Source organism: Nyctereutes procyonoides, unplaced genomic scaffold (assembly GCF_905146905.1).
Source record: "Nyctereutes procyonoides isolate TBG_1078 unplaced genomic scaffold, NYPRO_anot_genome, whole genome shotgun sequence".
In the NCBI taxonomy this organism is placed as follows: Eukaryota; Metazoa; Chordata; class Mammalia; order Carnivora; family Canidae; genus Nyctereutes; species Nyctereutes procyonoides.
In genome coordinates, this window is record NW_026575133.1 from 50415720 (window position 1) to 50435518 (window position 19799).

The window sequence follows — 19799 nt, forward strand, 5'->3', positions numbered from 1 at the left end:
TTTCAGAGTCCTGGGGCCTGGTGGCTCCTGCAGGGCCACAGCAGTGGCACAGTCTGGGCCTGGCTGCTCTGCCGAGAAAGAAAACTCCATTCCTTGCCAGCTGCTGGGCGTTGAGGAAAGTATAAGGTGCTACACGTGGGTTATCTGATGTAAGCGTCCCAATGACAGGGGTGGGGTTCCATTTTATGGGACGAGAGACTGAGGATGAGAAATTAAGTTGTCTGGGTTACATGATTGTAAAATGTGAAGTCAAGTCCAGTGACTCTTGTCGCCTCTCTGCACTAAGTATACTAAATGCCCAGGCAGTCCTTTCCTTGTCTTGGATAAGGAAGGTCCTGCATGAGGCCCAGGACTTCCTGGGGCAGTGCCAGGTTGGGCCTCTCACGTTCTTCCTGACAGTCCTGTCTGCTAGACCTGTCACAGGGCACCCCCATGCCAGGTGAGTGGGAAGAGGTGGTGGCACCCAGTTCTGCTTGTGAATGACCGGGCCACAGCCTGGCCCTGGCAGTTTCCTTGAGCTGGGGTGTGGCCTGGGCCCCAGTGGGGGTTAAACAGCAGCTGGAGGAACAAGACCTATGTGCACCCGTCTCTTCTGTCCACCCCAGTCCTCACCACCATCTGCTTCTAAGTTAGCAGGCCCAGCCCATCTTGTGGAAATGACCTTCCTTCAGGAACCCACTGGCCCGTTCCTGATCCCCTGTCATAGCTTCTTCTCCTGATCCCCTGTCACAGCTTCTTCGCATTCCCTGATGCCCTCATAAAAGATATCAGGGTTGATTGGGACTTCCTCTCCCTGGGGCAGAAACCAAATCCACACCCTCTTTGATGGAGCCCTGAAACTTCTGCAGCAAATCAACCCTCCGCCCCTGGGCTGCCTGCCACCTGCTTGCACAATGACAGCTTCTGTCCCTTGACCTGGTGTGAGGTGGGAGGGGAGGGGAGGGCCGGAGGCCTGAGGGGGTGAGGGAGACCTGAGATGTCAGAAAGGGCTGCAGGCCACGGTGGGGGAGAGGGATGCTCATCCTATTGGCGAGGTGAGCTGAGTGACTTGCCCAGGACCACAGAGTTGCTTAGACAGGGACAGTACTCCCTTCTGGTCCACAGGGTCTGGCCCTTGCTTAGTCAATTTTGTTTTTGTTGTGAGTTTTGTGAATGCACAAGCCACAGAGTAGAAATCCTACAGATTAACCTGTAGATGCTAGGGACTAGGGTGATGTCAGGAGCACAGAAAGACATAAAACAGAGGCCCTGCCACAAACTGGGGGTGAAGCAAGGGAAATGAATCCATTCACTCATTCAAACAATATTCATTCTACAATTAGCGAATGCTAATCGCTGTGTGCCAGACACTGTGCTAGGCTCGGGGAATGGAGCAGTGAACAAATCCCTCCCACCCTGAGAGGAACCTGCCCGTCAGCAGCTGCATGTGGGAGGACAGGCTGCAGACCAGAGGCTAAGGTATGCATTATCTCCATTTTATCCATGGGGAAACTGAGGAAATTACCCAAGGTCACGCTGTAAGAGGCAGATCTGACATGTGAGGCTAGGTCTGTGCGACTCCAAGGCTGCACTTGCCTGTCCTGCAGTCTCCTGCTCCCTGGAGGGCCTCCAGTCTAGTTGTGGGGGGAGAGCAGTGGTGTCCTGCAAAGAGGTCAATCCAGGAGGCCCGGGACTGCAGGGTGGGAGAGTGGCTTTCACACCTGGGGTGGGGGAGCCCGAGCAGGGAGCTGGAGGCTGCGCTGTCGCTGATGGCGGGTCAGTGCCGGGAGGACGAGCCGGGGCTGAGGTAGGCGGGGAGGGTGGCGGGAGGGTGGAAGGCACTCCTCGCAGGGGGAAGCCGAGGGAATGACTCACTCCGAGCCAGGCAGCCTACAGCTGTGCCCACAGGTGTGCTTCCCTGAAAACAGCCCAGCCCCACAGCGACCGTGCAAAGTGCCGGCCGGCGGGCGATGCGCGAGGACCGGTGACCCTCGGTCTCCGGGTGAAGGTGCCCGGGTATGGCTCTGGGGAACCGTGTGCCAGAGGGGTCTGGGCTGGGGCCTGGGGCCTGGGGCCTTCCCTTGGCTGCCGTCTCCCTAGCCCCGGAGCCTGGGTTCCAGGTGGCTGGCGCGAGCGGGCCACACGGGCAGCGGGGGCCGGGGTGCCTGCTGGCTGGCGCACCCCAGGCCGGGCAGCAGAGAGGGCAGCCCGGAAAGGAAACGGCGCCAGCCCGGAGAGGGCCCGGCGACCCCCGCCACGGCCCTGGGGCTCGGGAGGTCGCCCCGAGCGGAGCCGGCCTGCGGGCGTCTCGGCAGCGCGGCTCAGCGCCCCCCGCGGGCCCCAGCAGCCGCAGCCCGGGAGCGCCGCGGCCTCGGGGGCGGGGGGGGGGGTGGGGGCGGCGGCGGCGGCCCCGCATCGGGATCCGGGGGTGTCGGCCGCACCCGCGCCGGCGTCGGAGCCCGGAGTGGGCGGGGGAGCCGGGCGGACCGCAGACGGACCCAGCCGGCCCGCCCCGCCCCGGGGTGCAGGGGGGAGGCCCTGGGAAGGCGGGTGGGCGCGGCCGGCCTGGGAGAGCCTGGGGGGCGGCAGCCCGGGCGTCTGCGGCCGCGGGCCGGGGGCGGTCGGAGCCGCAGGGCACCTGGCGGGGGCGGCCGCGCCCCCTCCCCGCACGCCGCGGCAGGGCGAGGGCCAGGTGGCCGCCGGGGCCGGGCTGCGCGGAGGAGGCGGCGGCAGGGGCGGCCCCGGGATCACATGGGCGGAGGCAGGTCCCGGAGCCCCGGGCGGGCTCTCCCCAGAGTCGGGCGGCGGCGGCGGCGGCGGCGGCTCCTCAGCCTTCCTCCTTCCCTGCCCTTCCCTCCCGGGCCCGGCCGCCCAGCCCGACGGGTGAGCGGGAGCCAGGTGAGCGGGGCCAGGTGAGCAGGGCCAGGTGAGCGGGGCCAGGTGAGCGGGGCCAGGTGAGCGGGGCCAGGTGAGCGCGCCCACCTGCGCGCCGTCCGCACGGCCGGCTCCCGGGCCCTGGCGGCTCTGCGCGCTGCCGCCCCCTCCGCGCCCCGGCGCCCTCCCGCAGCCTCCCCGGAGGCGCCCCCCCCCCCCCGCCGGGCTGGCCTTTCTCATCCCCGCGCTTCTGCTCCAGCGCCCGGCCCGCGGGTACCTTGGCCTCGGAGCGCACAGGGCGCCAGAGCTGGGAGAGCCAGGCCGACGGCCTGGGCACCTCCCCGCGGGCCCGGGCGCGGAGTCCACCGCCGGCTCAAAGGTCTGAGAACGCGGGGGCTCTGCGCACTGCCAGCGCCGGCCCGGGGCCCGGGACCTGGCAGGGGCAGGGGCTAGGCCTGGGCAAAAGGCCGAGGAGAGGGCAGGCAGCCGGTTCTTGCTTGAGCGCCCTCGCCCCAGGTTCTTAAACTTGGGAAGTGGCCCCAGTGTCCTTGATCGATTCTGACAGCAATTGCGGTCTCTGGGCCTCCCCAGGGGCAGCCTCAGGGGGCTGCTGGGTAGGGTGGTGGCCCAGGCTGGCATTACAGCTTCCTGCCTGGGTTGGCTCCTGACTCCATAACTAGAGGCTCAGGAAATCCTACAAGGGCTGGTCTGCAAGGACACTCCCTTGCCCAGCGGAGGGGCAGTGGATGGGAGGCCCAGGGCGCCAGCCAGCAGGCAGCATCAGTCAGCTCACCCTGCTGCTCATTGCCAGGGGGTGGATGTGCCCAGCTGGGCACATGAGCCCGTCCTTCTGGCTGGGGCTGTTCGGAGGGCAGCAGGCCGCTGGGGGTGGTGGGAAGCCCAGTCTTGCCTATCTGGACCACATTGCCAGGGGCCAGGCAGGCAGCCAGGAGGCCCCTCTGAGGACCCTGGGCCAGTCCCCACCCAGCCAACTCCTGGGACAGTCTGCGGTGGCATCATGCCCTTGTTTGCTATCACTCCTGTTCCCAGAACACTGCCCTCCCCCAGAGTGGGGAGGAAGTACCTTGTGCAGTCAGTTTTGGGGACAGGAAGCGGGCCCTGAAGCGACTTAGCCTTGCTGGTGGAGGAGGGGGAGAGGCAGGAAGCGGTGGCATCTCCTACCACCTGCCTAGGCCGTTGCCCGCCTGTTCTCCTGTTCTCCATCCCGCAAGCCCCTGAGAGGCACCCTGACAGCCCGCCCTCTGGGAGCCACGCTGCTGGAGAGGGTGGCGGTGAAGGGGGAACTCAGTCATGGCTTCCCAGCGTGGGGGGAAGTGAAACTGGGGGGTGAGGAAGGGAGTTAGTCACTTCCTCTACCCTCCCCCTCACCCTCCCCAGCCCCTAACTGGCTGCTCATTGGACCTGTCATCCCCTCTCTTCTGCTTCTCCTGCCACCTTACAGCGTCTCCATCCCTCTGCTTCCTCAGATATGGCGCTGACCGTGGATGTGGCGGGGCCAGGGCCCTGGGGCTTCCGGATCACTGGGGGCAGGGATTTCCACACGCCCATCATGGTGACCAAGGTAAGGGCTAGTTCCAGGAGCTAAGGAGGTGCCCCCCAGAGGTAGGGTCTACCCTGCTCTGCACAGGCACCTCTCTTTGTTTATTCCGGAACCAGAGGTCTGCTGCTGGGAGTGTTAGCCTGGGGAGGACTGGGGCTCCATTGCCATGGGGATGTGATGACCACTCCAGGAACAGACTTCTAGGGAGTGAAAGGGAGCTGGGCCAAGTACAGGGCTCCTCTCTCCTTGGACACCAACCCTATACCTGCTGGCAGCCATTTGGGGAGTTTACTAGAACAGAAGCCCCAGGTCCTTGGCAGTTTTCTCTTGACCCAGGCCCAGGCCAGGGAGCGTTCATGCCAACGGGCTGCATGCAGGCAGCCACCTGCATGGTGTGATGTGCACGGGCAGGGCTCTCTATCCTAAAGTATTTCCAAGTACAGTCCCTGAAATGCTGCCATTTTTTCGGGAGGCCCAGTGAGAACGCCAGTGCTGGGGTGAGGGGGGTGGCTCCCCTCCAGCTTTTGGAGGGCATGAGCCGATCAGCTGGGCGGAGCCTGCTGGGCCGGGGGACAAAGTGGGAAGCAGGCCAGCCTGCTTCAAACCAGCATCTGTGTTCCCTGGGCAGGACAGAGAGAAACCCCCTCTCTTCCATCCCGATGGGAATGTCATCACTGTCTGAGCAGGGATATCTCATCCCCTACAGGTAACCGAGAGGGGCAAGGCTGAGGCTGCTGACCTCCGGCCTGGAGACATTATCGTGGCCATCAACGGGGAGAGCGCCGAGGGCATGCTCCATGCTGAGGCCCAGAGCAAGATCCGCCATAGCCCCTCACCCCTGCGGCTGCAGCTAGACCGGTAGGCCCTCCACCTCCGCTGGGCCCACCAGCTTTCTTCTCTCCTCTGCCAGCCTGCTGCACGGCGGCTGTCCTCACCCCCCTGCCCTCAGCCCCACCCCAGCCTTCCTGGGCCCTTTGGGCTCATCTTTGAGAAGGTCCAGGCTCTGGGGCTGCAGCAGGGTGGGCTGGGGGGTGTCCCTGTGCATGGCTGGGCATGCAGCCATGGGCAGGGCAGGCTGGCATCAGCCACCTGGATGCCCGGGTTTGACGGGTTCCCAAGTGCGCAGGGTACAGGGTGTGGGCATGAAGTGGGTTGAAGAGGGGAAAGGTGTGCCTTAGGCTGGGTCTCCTGGGCCCCTGCCTCCAACAGAGGATGGCCTTTGTTCTGATCCTGGGGGGTGGTTTGAGGGGTTTGGGATCTCACTCACCATAGGACCCCTCGGTCCCTCCCCACTGCCTCTTGGGGGCTGTGCTGGTGAAGGAAGATTCCTAGGCTTGGGTTTTCAGCCCGGAGGCCTGGTTGTGGGGGTGGGGGGGGAACAGGTGGCTCCTTGGGGTGGAGCGTCCAAGTGAGTCACAGGGCAAGAATGTTGGGAGATCCCCCAGCCAGGAGAACCCTCTGGGCAAGCCTTGAACCTGAGTCAGGCACCTCCAGCCTCTCTGTCATCCCCTCCCCTCACTTGGGCTCTCTCTAGGCCCTGGCTCCATGCCATCTCTTCACCCCCCACCATCCCACAGTGCTGCAGAAGCTGGCTTCCATGATGCTCTCATGACCCTGGCCCCATCCTGACTCCCTCCTCAGACTCATGAGTGTTTGCAGGAGTGGGGCCTAGAAGAGGAGGGTGGAGAGTAGCTTATGGCATATGTGAAGGGGACCAAAGTCTATAAGAGGCTGCAGAGTGGGGTGGCAGAGGGGCAGGGAGCTGCTGATGCCATCACTTCCTCACAGTTCCTTCTAGAGGGACCCAGTCCCATGAGGGAGTGGGCCTGGCTGAATCCCTCCAGGCCTCCAGCTCCATGTTGGGTAGGTCAAGACTCCCTGCCTCTTCTTTCTTTGTCTGGCCTCTTCCTAAACCCTCCGAGTCTCCCCCATATCAGGAGGCCACTTGGGCACCCAGAAGCTCTGTGGCAGGAAGCAGTACTCTGGACTGGAGCCGGAGCCCGAGCTTGAGCTCCCTTCACTCTGGCTCCACAGCCCTCCCTGGGGAGGCTGAGGCTGTGGCTGCTGTGGTGTGCGATGACTGAGATTCTTGTTGACCTCTCTGGAAGTGACCCGACATCCGAATGGTGTAGTGGGATTGGGACATGGTGGGCTTTTTCTTCACCCTCAGCCAGCCCCAGCCCTCCCATGGCTTCCTGTTCAAGGCTCCAGTGGGAAGGGCTTTGGAGGGGGGTCCCCAGGGAGCTGAGGTAAGGGCACCTCTTTTCTGGGTGCCTTGGTGATTGGTGGGGAGGTTGGGGCTGCTTGTTGCTTTAGCTCTCTGGGTCCTGTGGGGGGATGGAGGCACAGGCTCCACCCTTTGTTGGCTTCAGAAGGGACCAGGAATGACCCTCTTAAAGGTATTCCAAGCCATTAGCAGCTGGTGGCGGACAGCATCTGGCTGGGCAGAGGAGAGTGGGCGGCTGGCCTGACCATTGTTGGGCTTTAGGAAATCGCTTTCTCTCTCTGGGCTTCAGTTTCTCCATGGGTGCAAGATAAAGGATTAAGGATTATTGATGTGAAATCAGCAATCTCCCCCAAAATTAATCTACAAACTGATGCTGACCAGTGACAAAGTCTGGATGAAATGAAATGAAAAAAAAAAAAAAGGGGGGGGGGGATCCCTGGGTGGCTCAGCAGTTTGGCGCCTGCCTTTGGCCCAGGGCGTGATCCTGGAGTCCCGGGATCAAGTCCCACATCAGGCTCCCGGCATGGAGCCTGCTTCTCCCTCCTCCTGTGTCTCTGCCTCTCTCTCTCTTTCTCTATGTCTATCATAAATAAGTAAATAAATAAATCTTAAAAAAAAATTAAAAGAGGGGTGCCTGGCTGGCTCAGTCAGTGGAGCATGCAACTCTTCATCTCGGGGTCGTGAGCTTGAGCCCCATGTTGAACATAGCGGTTACTTAAAAAAAAAAGAGGAGTGGTTGGGTGGCTCAGTTAGTGAAGCATCTGGCTTTGGCTCAGTTCATGGTCTCGGGGTCCTGGGACCGAGCCCCACACTCATTGAGGAGTCTGCTTCTCCCTCTCCCTCTGCCCTTTCCCCTGCTTATGCTGTCTCTCTAATAAATAAATAAATACATAAATAAATAAATAAATAAATAAATAAATAAATAAATAAATAATCTTTTTTAAAAAAGGAATAAAAAGAAAAGAGAAAAGAAAAAGACAGGGGATACTGTGAGGAGTTTTTAACAAAATTGAATTTATGAAGTATGTCCAGTCTACATATTGATGCTAAACTGTCCTTTCCTTGGAGAAATGGCGGTGGTTGTTGATAATGATTGTTTTGAATTTGGCAAAGTTGCAAGTTGACAACCTGATATCCACGTTTTGAACATTTTACTAATCTTGAGAGTCTGTTGTGGGACCAGCTGGAATCTGCAGCCCCTGTCAGGTTAGGAGGGTTCCAGGACTCCTGTGATTTGCCTCCCCCCGGCCTCTCCTCAGGTCTCGGGCCGCTTCCCCCAGGCAGACCAATGGGGAAAGCTCTGTGGAAGTGCTGGCCACTCGCTTCCAGGTAGGATGGGGCCTTCTTCTGGGAACTCCAGCACCCTGAAGTGAAGGGGAGCGCTGAGGGGCAGGGCCGGGAGGGGCTGGGTGCCACCCTCCCAGCCTTCTCTCCACAGGGCTCTGTGAGGACCCACTCGGACAGCCAGTCCTCCCTGCGGTCTTCCTGCTCCAGCCCCTGCTCCTCCAGCCCCCAGCCGGGCAGCCCCTTCTCTGCCCTGCCCCCCAGCAGCCCGCACACCCTCCCTGGAGAGGCTGTGGTCAGCCGCAGGTGAGCGCACGGGGTGGGGTCCAGACCAGGCCCCTCAGTCTCCACAGCTGGGTTTAGGGGAGCCTGAGGGCACACCCTCTGTGTCCCTGAGGCAGGTGGGGGATGGGGGATGCCTGGCACCCAGCTGCCCTTGCCTGCATTTCAGTTTCCAGAACCTGGCACATTCCCCGGGACCCACTGCTGCTGACCGCTTTTCCTATGGGGGCCGTCCTGGAAGCCGCCAGGTGAGGATACCTGGGGGGGAGGACAGAGCCTCCCATCCTGGTTGGTTGCTGCCCACCAGCAGGACCCACTCAGGTCCCATCTGGGCAGCTGGGGCCTCCATTTCCCAGCACCAAGCACGCCCCTCTCCCGAGCCAGGAGGCCGTTGTGTCTGTGGTGGGCCGCCCTCTCTGTGCCCCAGCCCTGCCTGGCCAGTCCCCAGCGGCCTTCTACCTCTTGCACTCCCACTTGCCGCCTCCCCTCCTCCTGCTAGCTTCCTCCCTTCCTGAGTGTTTCTCTTGGGCCAGGGCTGAAATAGTTTTGCTGCTGTTGTTGGGATGGTTCCCTTTGGCTCTGGCTGCATCTCTTGAACACATTCCTCCCCATTCCAAGTCCCATGCCCACCCCCAACTCCTGTCCCCCCATCCCCCTTCCTCCTCCTCTGACTCAGCCCAGAGAACCACCACCAGTGGGACTGTGGTTCTGCCTCAAGTTGCATTTGGCTTACTTTCTGTCTGCCCCCCTCCCTGCCCTTCTACCCTGGACACCCCCCACTGGGTCCCACTGAACTGGTGACAGGCCCCGCCTTCCCTGCCTTGGTGGTATTTCTCCTCTGTAAGGGCAGGGGTGAGGAAGTGAGGGAGTGAGGCCACAGCTGCTGGCGGCAGAGTTGGGGGGGGGCATGTCCAGCCTTGGGGTGAAGGGGATGAGGCCCAGCCGCTGGAATCCTACCTCCCGGTTGATTTTGCATTCCAGAAGGCAGAGCCTTTGGAGATGGCTGGGGGAGGGCATTAGAAACTGGGGGCTCTGGAGAAGGAGAGGGAGGGCTCCTGTGGGGAAGCCCATGGTAGGGCCCCTCCAGTGACTCGTTGTGGGCCTACTCAGTGGCCTGCCCGGCAGTGTGGGCATGGAGATGCCTTCGATAAGATCCCCGTCTTTAAAGAATGTGAAATGTAGTTGGGAGATAAGACAAACATGTAAAGCAGTTCTGGAACAATTAAGAACTGAACAGTGTGGTCTTAATTATAAAAGCAGGAGGCATTCTGGGAGGGGAGAGGAGTGTCGGCTGGGTGGCCTGAGAAGGCTTTGTCAGGAATTTTGCTGGACGTTGGAGGTAGGACTGGGTAGGGTTTAGATTAGGGAACGATAAGCCAGGGAGATGGGAAAGTGGTGTTACCAGCAAGACCTGGCATGTTTGGGGTGGCGGTGGGGTGGGGAGGGGAGGGGCTTCTCTGGGAGATCTTTGGGGTGGAGACCAGATGAAAATACGCTTGGCCCAGGGCATGGCTGGAGAGGGTCCATCATCTTGGCCTTCTTCCCTGCAGCGTCCCAAACTTGGGCAAACGGGAGATGCTGGTGGTACAGGGTGTGGCTCCCATGCCAGCAGCGGCACCTTGGAACCTGTTAGAAATGCTAATTCTCAGGTCCTAGCCTGAGATGCAGGAGTGAGGGTGCGGAGCAGGGGCACCAATATGTGTTTCCCCCTCAGGGACCTGATGCAAAGACTTGAAGACCACCCATGCTGTGTAAACAGGAGCCCTGGGCTGGGTGGTAGGGAGACGTGGCTTAATACCACCGCCACCATCTAACCTTGGATAAGCCCCTCTTGCTCTCTCTGGACCTCAGAGTTAGTCTCCATGCTCTGAGTTTCCTTCTTTGGCCTGAGGACCGTGGTCATTCCTTCGACAAACTTTTATTGAGCAGTTGCTTTGTGTCAGGCACCCTTCTAGGCTCTGGGGATGCACTGGTGGATAAACAGAAATTCCTAACCCAATGAAGCTTTGCATTCTGGCCTATAAAGGAGGCTGTGGTCAGATGGTGTGGGAGTCACGGGGCCCCACACCTCCCTCTTGGGAGTCACTGTGTACTTTTAGCACCTTCAAGGCTCTAAGAAGTCCCATGAGAAATAGATTTAATTTTATTAATTTCCTAAACTTTATTTATTTATTTTTCCTAAACTTACTTTAACAACAGAATTTCTCCTGGCGCTCCCTGCCCCACACCTGCAACTCACTTATTAACGTCCCCGTGTTCACCAGAACACATTTTGAGAGGTGTTGGCTATAGATGAGCCCTTTCACCCCCTGTACTTGGGGATGAAGGTTCCTGCAGGTGTCCCTAGCTGACCAGGAGGGAGGGAGGAGGAAGACAGAGCTGCTCCCCAGTAAGGGGTTTGGGCCCCTTTCCACCAGGGCACAGTGGTCTTTCAGGAGGAAGGGGGGTAGAGGTGACTGTAGATGAGGTGCCCCCACCCCAGTCTGCCAGGGCCAGGGCCTTGCTGCTGGCTCCTGAGCTGGCTGGGGCTCCACTGAGCCCAGGGCACAGGACACCACCAGCCTTTATTAAGGTGCCCTTCTGGAAACTGGAAGTTGCCAAGTCTGGGTGGGCACATGCCTTGGTGAGCAGATGTGAAGGGAGCACCCCTCTGGCTGGTTGGCACGGGGACTTAGCTTGCCAAGAACGCCTGGGTGGATTTCAGCACCCCCTCCTGGCTAGCCGCTGCCCCTGTGTGGGCACATGCTGACTTCAGATGGCGCAACGGGACATGGTTCTTAAGTAGCAGGGGCTGACTGTCCTTCCTGAGGAAACCATCTTACTGTCTGTCGACTGCGTGGCATTGAGAGCACGAGGAATGTAGGCAGGTGGAAGGGGGCTGCAGGGGTGAGGGTCTAGGGCTGTCTTCTCAAAACTCTCAAGTTTCTGCTTTTAGCTTAAAAATTCATAGGGCTTTATCGTTTGATCCCATAATTTGTCCCTGATTTTGAATTTTTAAATTGAGGGAATTTGGGGATCGCCTGGGTGGCTCAGTGGTTGAGCACCTGCTTTTGGCCCAGGGTGTGATCCTGGAGTCCTGGGATCAAGTCCCACACTGGGGTCCCTGCGGGGAGCCTGCTTCTCCCTCTGCCTGTGTCTCTGCTTCTCTCTCTGTGTTTCATGAATAAATTAATAAAATCTTTAAAAAATAAAATAAAATTGAGGGAATTTGGCCTTCTGGGGAACTGTGCTCCCAGCATGGTGCGCTGTGGCCTGTCTGGTTGTGGCTGGGCGGGGCTCCCTCTTTCCCTGGGGGTGCCCAGAGAGAGGAGGCAGGGGAGGAGGGGTGGGTGCAGAGGTGCAGGCCAGAAAGGGGAGCAACACGGAATTCGAAGGCAAGATTTCCACTGGACAGCAAGTGTAAAGAGCCCCGGATGGACAGCACACACCTGGAGAGGCGGCACTGCTGCTGGCACGTGGGCCGCAAATGGGCTTGACCCCCCAAGGCTCCAGGGCAGCCAGGAGAGGCCCACCAGCCCACACCTGGGACTGGAGGCGTGTGCAGGGGCGAGATCCCTGGTGCAGCCCCAGCCCTGCCCCTGGAGGGGTCTCAGGCCCTTCACTCCATGTTTCCCCGACCTCACCGCAGGAGGATCTGCTTCCCCTCTGCTGTCCAGCCCCTGCCCAATCTCCTGGCGGGGCCTCTGCACCTCCGTAGGTGGGTGTAGGTGGGTGCTGGCCGCTGGCCGCCCGGTACCCCGGGGCCTGCAGGGGGCCTGCTGGTCAGCGGGGGCCGGGCGCCCCCTGGTGGTGGGCCTGGGGCCGGGCGGGCGGGCGGGCGGGCGGCCCGAGGCTGCCGCCGCGACTCCTCCCCTGGTGCCTCGCTGTCCCGCAGGCCGGCCTCGGCGGCGCTGGCGACGCGGCGGTGCTGGTGCTGCCGCCTTCCCCGCGTCCCTGTCCCTCCAGCCCCAGGCTCAGGTACCGGCGGGCCCCGGAGGGGGGGGTCCCGGAGGGCCTGGGAGGGCCTGAGGCCGACGGGCTTTCCAGAGAAGAGGGATGGGGTAGTGGGGGGGGGGGCTTGGCTTTCCTCCGAGCCCGCCCGGAATCCCCTCCCCTGGGTCTCCCCTAGGGCACTCCTTCCCTGCCCCCATGCTGGCGCTCATACCCGGGGAGGGACCCTCACTCCTGGCTGCCTCCCGTCCCCGCAGTGCGGACTCCGAAAGGGGAAGCCACCTTCTGGACGAGGACTCCGAAGTCTACAAGATGCTGCAGGAAAATCGCGAGGGGCGGGTGGCCCCCCGGCAGTCCAGCTCCTTTCGGCTCTTGCAGGAAGCCCTGGAGGCTGAGGAGAAAGGTGAGTCCCTGGGGGGGGAGGGCTGGGGGTTCCAACCCCCGGGGTAGGAAGTAGGTTCCAGCAGGACACCCCTGGGCCGGGGCTGGACATGATACCGAACTAGTATTTCTTAAGTGCTCATCACAGGAGTAGACACCAGAGGGGGGCTCCAGCACGAAAGGAGCTTTCAAGCTGGTAGGTCTGGTGGGGGGGTGCACCCAGAGGTGCTGGGGGGGGTGCACCCAGAGGTGCTCGCGGGGATCAGGAAGCGTGTCAAGGGACGCGTAAAGGTGGGGGGCAGGCTCCCCAGGCAGGGCTTCACAGAGGAGGGTGGGTTTGACTTGACCCTTGAAGAAAGATCAAAACTTTTAACAAACGGCCTTAAGATGGCGGCTGGGAGTTGGAGCCTCAGAGAATACACCAAAAAAAAAAAAAAAAAGATGGTGGCAGGGAGCTCGGCGCCTGTGGTGGCTGTGGCTGGCAGCTGGAGGGCTTGGTGTGGGAGCCCGAGCAGCGGGGCCTGGCAGCGCAGACGGCGGTCTCGGAGGTCAAGTCCTGGCTGAGAGGTGTCGTGTGCCGGGCTGAGGAGCCCTGACCCAGGAGGGCCGGTGCATAATGCCAGGCGCTGCCTCTCGGATGCCGAAGTGAGCAGGAAGACAGGGACGGGCTCTTGCGGCCACTCGGTGACTCACTGGACAGACATTTACTGTGCCTGTCGGATGGGCCAGGGGTGTGCGGAGCGTGGGGCCGAGCGCAGTCGGGCACCTGTCCGCCCTTGAGGAGCTGTTGATGGGGCAGACAGGCCTGCGCAGCTCCTGAGGTGGCTGTAGCTGTACTGTGCGTGCGTGTGCGTGTGTGTGCGCTGCCCCCGTGCAGGGGAGAGGCGAGGAGGCCCGGCCTGAGCACTGGCTACAGGGAGGGTCAACAGCCTCACCAGCACAGTATCTGGTGGCTCCTTTCAACTCTGACATTCAGCTCCTGGGATGTTCACTGCGGTCAGAGGGCAGGGAGCCAGTCTTGTGCATCATCACCCTGAGGCCTTGGTGGAGCCCGGGAGGGGGCCCAGGGAGAGGGGTGGGGGGGAGCACAGACAGTCGGTGACTCCACGGCTCAAGCCTTGGCGTCCTTGGCGGCCAACAGGGACCATACCCGCCCAGGAACATCTGTGCTTCATCTCAGTGTTGTTCCAAGGCTCACATGCAACAGTGTCCATAAAAGCTCTTTGAAAACTGTATAAAGGTATTGTGGTGCTGCCATTATCTGTTATTACCATCTTTTAATTAATATCATCACGACTGGATCACGAGAGGAAACGCCTGCTTGGTGGGAGGTGGTAGCCACAGCACAGATACTCTTCTTCGGGTGCCTTAGCTTGGGCTGACTGTGCCTTAGCCAAGGAGCTGCCATGATCACGCTCTTCTATTATCTACCTGCCTCACACCCAGTGTTCCTTTGGAGGTGCATAAGAGCACCTCTTAGGAGTCCGTGTGCGAGGAGTGTGCAAGGATCAATATAGCCTGGGGGCTGCCGCTGGTGGATGACTCTAATGTGTCTGTCTGCACCCCCCACCCCTCCCAGGTGGCACACCTGCCTTCCTGCCCAGCCTGCTGAGCCCCCAGTCCTCCCTGCCCACCTCCAGGGCCCTGGCCACCCCACCCAAGCTCCACACGTGTGAGAAGTGCGGCACCAGCATTGTGTGAGTATTGGCGGCTGGGAGGCAGGCACGCCCAGGCAGGGCCCTGGGGGGGGGGGGGTAGGGGGGTGGAGCCTGGGATGCCCTCAGGAGGACTCTGCAGAGAACAGACTGTCAGGGCCCCTGGAGGGGGGTGGGGTGGGGTTTGTGGGTTATTTTCAGGCTTCTTACAGCCTTGCTGGCTTCTTCCTGCTGCATCTCCTCCTTCCTGGTCTCTCTCCCCCACCCTGGAGGAGGAGGAGGAGGAAGAAATGCTCCTGCTTCTGATTGCTCTCCAATAATCTCAAAGCCTCTGGAGATCTGCCTCTAGATGAGGTGCCTCCTCCTGGAAAATTTTGCTCTTCCCCCCTCCCTCACCCCCTTTGGAAAGAGATTTTCCAGAGGTAGGTTCATTTTTCTCAGTGGGTGGCATTATAATGCAGCCACATTCTCTGGCAAATTGCTGAAAGCCCGCTCCCCCTGCCATAAATTTCTTAACGTGCAGTGTGCAGTGTTGAGGAGCGGATGACTCACCTTAGGCAAAGCCCTTAGCCTCTGCAGGCTTTCGTAATCCCCCTGTGGGATGGGATACTGCTCATGCCCGTTGTGCAGATGCGAATGGTATATCTCAGAGCAGAGGGCAGAGCTCCCCAGGGCTCCTTAGACAGAATGGCTGGCCCATGCCTCAGAGCTTCCTCTTTGGGGATCCCTGGCCCCAGAATTTGCATTTCCGACTTGTCCCCAGGGGTTGCAATACTGAGGGTCCTGGTACCTGGGACCACATTTTGAGAACCACTGCTCCATTAACAACCCAGAAAATTCAGGATGGAGTATGTCTGCCTTTGTGTAAAGGAGAAAGGACTCCTTTTTTTTTTTTTTTTTTTTTTTTAAACTAGAGGTCCTAGGGGTGAGGGTTGGGAGTTATTGAAGTGAGAGCCCCAAAGGAAGCCTTAGGGAGTCCAGGGTCTGAGATTTGGGGATCTTCCCTGACTCTGGGCTGGGAACTAGGCTCCTGGGAAATGAGAATGGCAGCGTCCTGCCTGTCGCCCCATCTCCACCCCAACGCCCCAGGCTAATGGCTCTCCCCTCTCCATCGCCCCTGCAGGAACCATGCTGTACGCATCCAGGAGGGGCGCTACCGTCACCCGGGCTGCTACTCCTGTGCAGACTGTGGGCTGAACCTGAAGATGCGGGGGCACTTTTGGGTGGGAGACGAGCTGTACTGTGAGAAGCATGCCCGCCAGCGCTACTCCTCACCCCCCACCCTCAGCTCCCAGGCCTGAGCTCCTGGCTGTGCTCTCAGCCTGCCCTCAACTCTGTGGGCACCTGTATAGCACGGCCATGCCAAAAGCAAGTTGGCAGGGAAGGGTGGTGGCAGGTGGTGGGGTTCCACCCTCCGCGCTAGGTGAGGCCAGGGCCTGGGACCTGTCCTCATGCACTGTCTCACCGTCCCAGGCTTCTGCTAGGTACTCTCACTTTCCCCCGCAGGACAGGCTGTGCACCAAAGTCTGAGGTGGGCACTGCATTGGGTATCTCTGTGCAACAGGGGTTAGGTGGGGGATGTGACACAGAGATAAATATGTAGAAAGAGAGGGGTGGGCCAGAGGCTAAAGGTATTCACTCTGTATAGTTTTCACATATGAGCTCTATAAATATATATACATGGACAAAACAAAGTAGATCTTTTCTCTCCTTCCCAGCCCGGGCCCCTGGGGAAGAGCTTCTCTCTACAACTGGGGAGAAAGTCCTTATTGACTAATTTTTTCCCTTTTATTTCCCTCCCTCCCATGAACCCCTGCCTTACCAGGTGCTTCACTATGTGATCCCCCTTACTGAAGAGGCTTGCTTCTTTTAGTGGAAGGTTGTGCTCTTTCTGGACAACTTCCCCTCTTTTTTAAAACAATTTTATTTTATTATTTTTAAAGATTTTATTCATCCATCCATGAGAGACAGAAAGAGAGAGAGAGAGAGAGGGGCAGAGACACAGGCAGAGGGAAGAAGCAGGCTCCACGCAAGGAGCCTGACATGAAACTCAATCCCGGGTCTCCAGGATCAGGCCCTGGGCTAAAGGCGGCGCTAAACCGCTGAGCCACCGGGGCTGCCCAAAAGATTTTATTTTTAAGTAATCTCTACCCCCCAATGTGGGGTTTGAACTTACAGCAACAGTTGGTGGAGCACATTTGGTTGCGTGCTCCTCCTGGACCCATTTATTTATTTATTTTAAAGATTTTATTTATTTGAGAAAGAGCACATGTGGATAAGGACGAGTCGGGTAGAGGGAGAGGGAGAAGCAGACTCCCCACTGAGCAGGGGGCTCCATGGGGGGCTTGATCCCGGGATCATGACCTGAGCCCCAGACAGGTGCTAAACTGACTGAGTCACCCAGGTGCCCCACCTCCTAGACCCTTTTTTTTTTTTTTAAGTATTTCTTTCTTTTTCTTTTTTTTTTTTCTTTTTTTTTTTTTTTTATGATAGTCACAGAGAGAGAGAGAGAGAGAGAGAGAGAGAGAGAGAGAGGCAGAGACACAGGCAGAGGGAGAAGCAGGCTCCATGCACCGGGAGCCCGACGTGGGATTTGATCCTGGGTCTCCAGGATCGCGCCCTGGGCCAAAGGCAGGCGCCAAACCACTGTGCCACCCAGGGATCCCCTAGACCCTTTTTTATAGATGCCAGTTTTACTGGGATAATTCCTGGTCCATGAGAGGCGTGAGTTTCTCACTGGGAGCCTGGAGAAGAGGAGAGGTGCTGGAGAGCAGGCAGGAGAAATAGGAGGCAGGCCCGGATGTAAAATCTGTCCAGGGCCTGCTTGGTGAGACAGTGTCATACTCCTCTGGCACTGGCCAGCCTTGGACTCTGTGCTCCTTGCTCTACCTGGGGTGAATGCTGTGAGCCTTGCTGACTTACCCAGATGAGCCGGGTGGGCAGGAGAAGGGCAGCATCCAGAGCACCTCTAGCACTTGGCTAAGGCTGTCTGCACCCATTTGAGAAAGATAATCACCAGAAAGAACCTCGGACAGGGCTGCAGGTTAGCCTTGCCTGGGAAGGATAGGCCAGTGGAGTCCCCATCCCAAGGGACCACCCTACCCACCCTGGGAGACCCCACTGGCTTCATTGGTAGTTGATTTGAGAAACAAAAACAATCAGTGAAGAGTGCTAGGTGAGTCTACCCTCAGGTATGTTTGAGTTGAGGTGGGGGCCAGAGGTTCCCTACCAGATTTAGGGCTTGATTCACCCACCACCCCCAGTCCTAATCCCAAAGGACATTTCAGAAAGGTGTATGGGGGGGTCCCTGGGTGGCGCAGCGGTTTGGCGCCTGCCTTTGGCCCAGGGCGCGATCCTGGAGACCCGGGATCGAATCCCACATCGGGCTCCCGGTGCATGGAGCCTGCTTCTCCCTCTGCCTGTGTCTCTGCCTTTCTCTCTCTCTCTGTGACTATCATAAAAAAAAAAAAAAAAAAAAAAAAAAAAAAAAAAAAAAAAAACTTAAAAAAAAAAAAAACCAGAAAGGTGTATGGGTGCTTCTGGGTGCTCCAGACCTACCCACCCCACCTCCAGGTAGCTTGAGGAATGGGCCACAGCCTCAGCTTTATTTTCATAGAAATGATCAAAGCTGGACTTCAGAGGCTTTTGTGCTGTGGGGCTCTTTTTGGAAGGAACCTTGGTGGAGACTGTTGGTGTTGGCTCCTCAGGCACCTGTTGATATAATTTACACCTTCCTATAATTGTCTCACCTTTTGCCTGGATGGCTGCCTTTATTTTCATAGAAAAGATCAAGGCTTTCTGTGGCTTAGGAGTGCACCAGGCCAGAATACCTGGTCCGCAACGGGACGGCCTCCTTGGCGCCACCTACTGTCAGAGGTAGCCCACGACAGGGAGCTACAGAGGAGAATGCGCCCAAAAGGGGCCATTCACCCCTCCGTCAATACCTGGGTCCTGGCACAGTGAGAATATGGAAAAATATAGCCTTTTTTTGTTGCTTTCCTGAAGGTAATGGTCAAGTGGCAGCAACTGAGATGGCATGAATGAAATAAGACTATATGGCAATGAGTGCTAAGAGCTAATGTGGAACATACGAGGCGGGCCCCCTGAGTACAGAGCAGAGGCCATCTGTGTGTAAGGATGGACAGGACTTGACAGGTGGAATGGACAGACGCCAACCGATGGGGTGGGTGCAGGTGGAATGCTCAGTTTAGGGCAGAGGCTGAAGGAGGTACCAAGAGAAGACTAGAAAGGGAGATGGGAGCCTTGAATGCCAGAAGAAATGGTCTGAACTTCACCTGAGGCTCTGGAAACATTTTGAAAATTTAAAGCAGGGGAGTGACAGGTTGGAAAAGGTGGGCTGGGATATTAACATGGTCAGATCCCCACCTGTAACCAAGCCTGGTGGGCCAGCAGTGTTCTAAGGAGTGGAGGAGAACAAAATGTGGGATAGGAGCCCCTTGTGAAATGGGTATGCCAGTGAGTTGCTGAATGCCTTTGGAAGGCTGGATGGGTTTTTTTGTTTTTGTTTTTGTTTTTGTTTTTGTTTTTTTTGGCTGGATGGGTTGAAGCTGAAATCCAGTTCTTTAGTTGTGGCAGGCAGCTCTCTTTGCAGGAGCCTGAGGATTTCAGAGTGCTGTGCAGCTACACCGCCAGCCTGAGCTTGGGAGCAAAGTTCTTTGGAAGATGGAGTTATTAGCCAAACCCATTGGTCAGAGGAGAAGGTTGGGGGCAGTCTTCGATCTTTTACCTTGCTCTCCCTCCACCCATGCCAAGCCAGCTGTGAGCGCCCACTCCACGTGACCCAGATATAGTGTGTGTGTGTGGCAACTATCTAATTATAAGACTGCAATTTGTCCAGTGCTGTGCCCTCTTGAGTTTTTTTTTTTTTTTTTTTTTTTTGCATTTGGGGGAATAACTTCAGAAATGAAGACAGATTCAAGTTAGAAGTTCCCTGAGAGGGGATCCCTGGGTGGCACAGCGGTTTGGCGCCTGCCTTTGGCCCAGGGTGCAATCCTGGAGACCCGGGATCGAATCCCACGTCGGGCTCCCGGTGCATGGAGCCTGCTTCTCCCCCTGCCTGTGTCTTTGCCTCTCTCTCTCTCTCTGTATGACTATCATAAATAAATAAAAAAAAAATTTAGAAGTTCCCTGAGAGAGTGTCTGGGTGGTTCAGTGGTACAGTGTCTGCCTTCGGCTCAGGGTGTGATCCCAGAGTCGGGGGATGGAGTCCCACATTGAGCCTGCTTCTCCCTTTTCCTGTGTCTCTGCATTTCTCTGTGTCTCTTGTGAATAAATAAATAAAATCTAAAAAAAATAAGTTCCCCAGAGAGCATCTAATATAGCCCCTTTAGTTAGAAATGGGAAGGTGACATTCCCAAAGTTACACGGCTAGATAATCTTAACACACAGGCGTTTTAAGTCCTTTAAGCCTCACAGTTCTGAGATAGGTATTGCTATCCCCTTTCTTCTATAAATGAAGAAACTGTGGACAGGGAGGATGAGTAACCGGTCCAAGCACTCCTAGCTGGTAAGGGGAAGGGGTGGGAATGGCACCTGGAGTCTGAATCCCGCATTTCTGGTTTGGGGTGGGGAGTTTTTGCCCCTCTATCAGCAGAGGCTGCCTCCC

The 19799-nt window shown here is 58.2% G+C and overlaps 1 protein-coding gene across 6 annotated transcripts; it reads left to right on the plus strand.

Moving 5' to 3' along the window:
- The first annotated feature begins 1896 nt into the window (after positions 1–1896).
- Positions 1897–19325, plus strand: PDLIM2 (PDZ and LIM domain 2). 6 transcript variants are annotated; one of them, XM_055346405.1, is made up of 10 exons: positions 1897–1995; positions 4341–4435; positions 5121–5272; positions 7901–7970; positions 8080–8231; positions 8377–8455; positions 12082–12164; positions 12395–12540; positions 14098–14215; positions 15297–19325. In XM_055346405.1, the coding sequence occupies exons 2-10, from the start codon at positions 4343–4345 to the stop codon at positions 15472–15474; spliced, it is 1071 nt and encodes a 356-aa protein (XP_055202380.1). In that variant the 5' UTR covers positions 1897–1995; positions 4341–4342; the 3' UTR covers positions 15475–19325. The 6 variants fall into 6 exon arrangements, with proteins under 6 accessions (XP_055202380.1, XP_055202376.1, XP_055202377.1 ...); XM_055346401.1 differs by lacking the exon at positions 1897–1995 and adding an exon at positions 2727–2877 and having other exon boundaries at positions 4316–4435; XM_055346402.1 differs by lacking the exon at positions 1897–1995 and adding an exon at positions 2763–2877.
- Positions 19326–19799: the final 474 nt, after the last annotated feature.

What these genes read in the sequence shown, in the direction of transcription:
- PDLIM2 (XM_055346401.1), top strand. Translation starts at nt 2,731, where the DNA reads ATGGGCGGAGGCAGGTCCCGGAGCCCCGGGCGGGCTCTCCCCAGAGTC. An exon ending in TGCTGGCCACTCGCTTCCAG is followed by an intron (nt 7,971 to 8,079) that starts GTAGGATGGGGC and finishes TTCTCTCCACAG; the next exon opens with GGCTCTGTGAGGACCCACTC. An exon ending in GAGGCTGTGGTCAGCCGCAG is followed by an intron (nt 8,232 to 8,376) that starts GTGAGCGCACGG and finishes CCTGCATTTCAG; the next exon opens with TTTCCAGAACCTGGCACATT.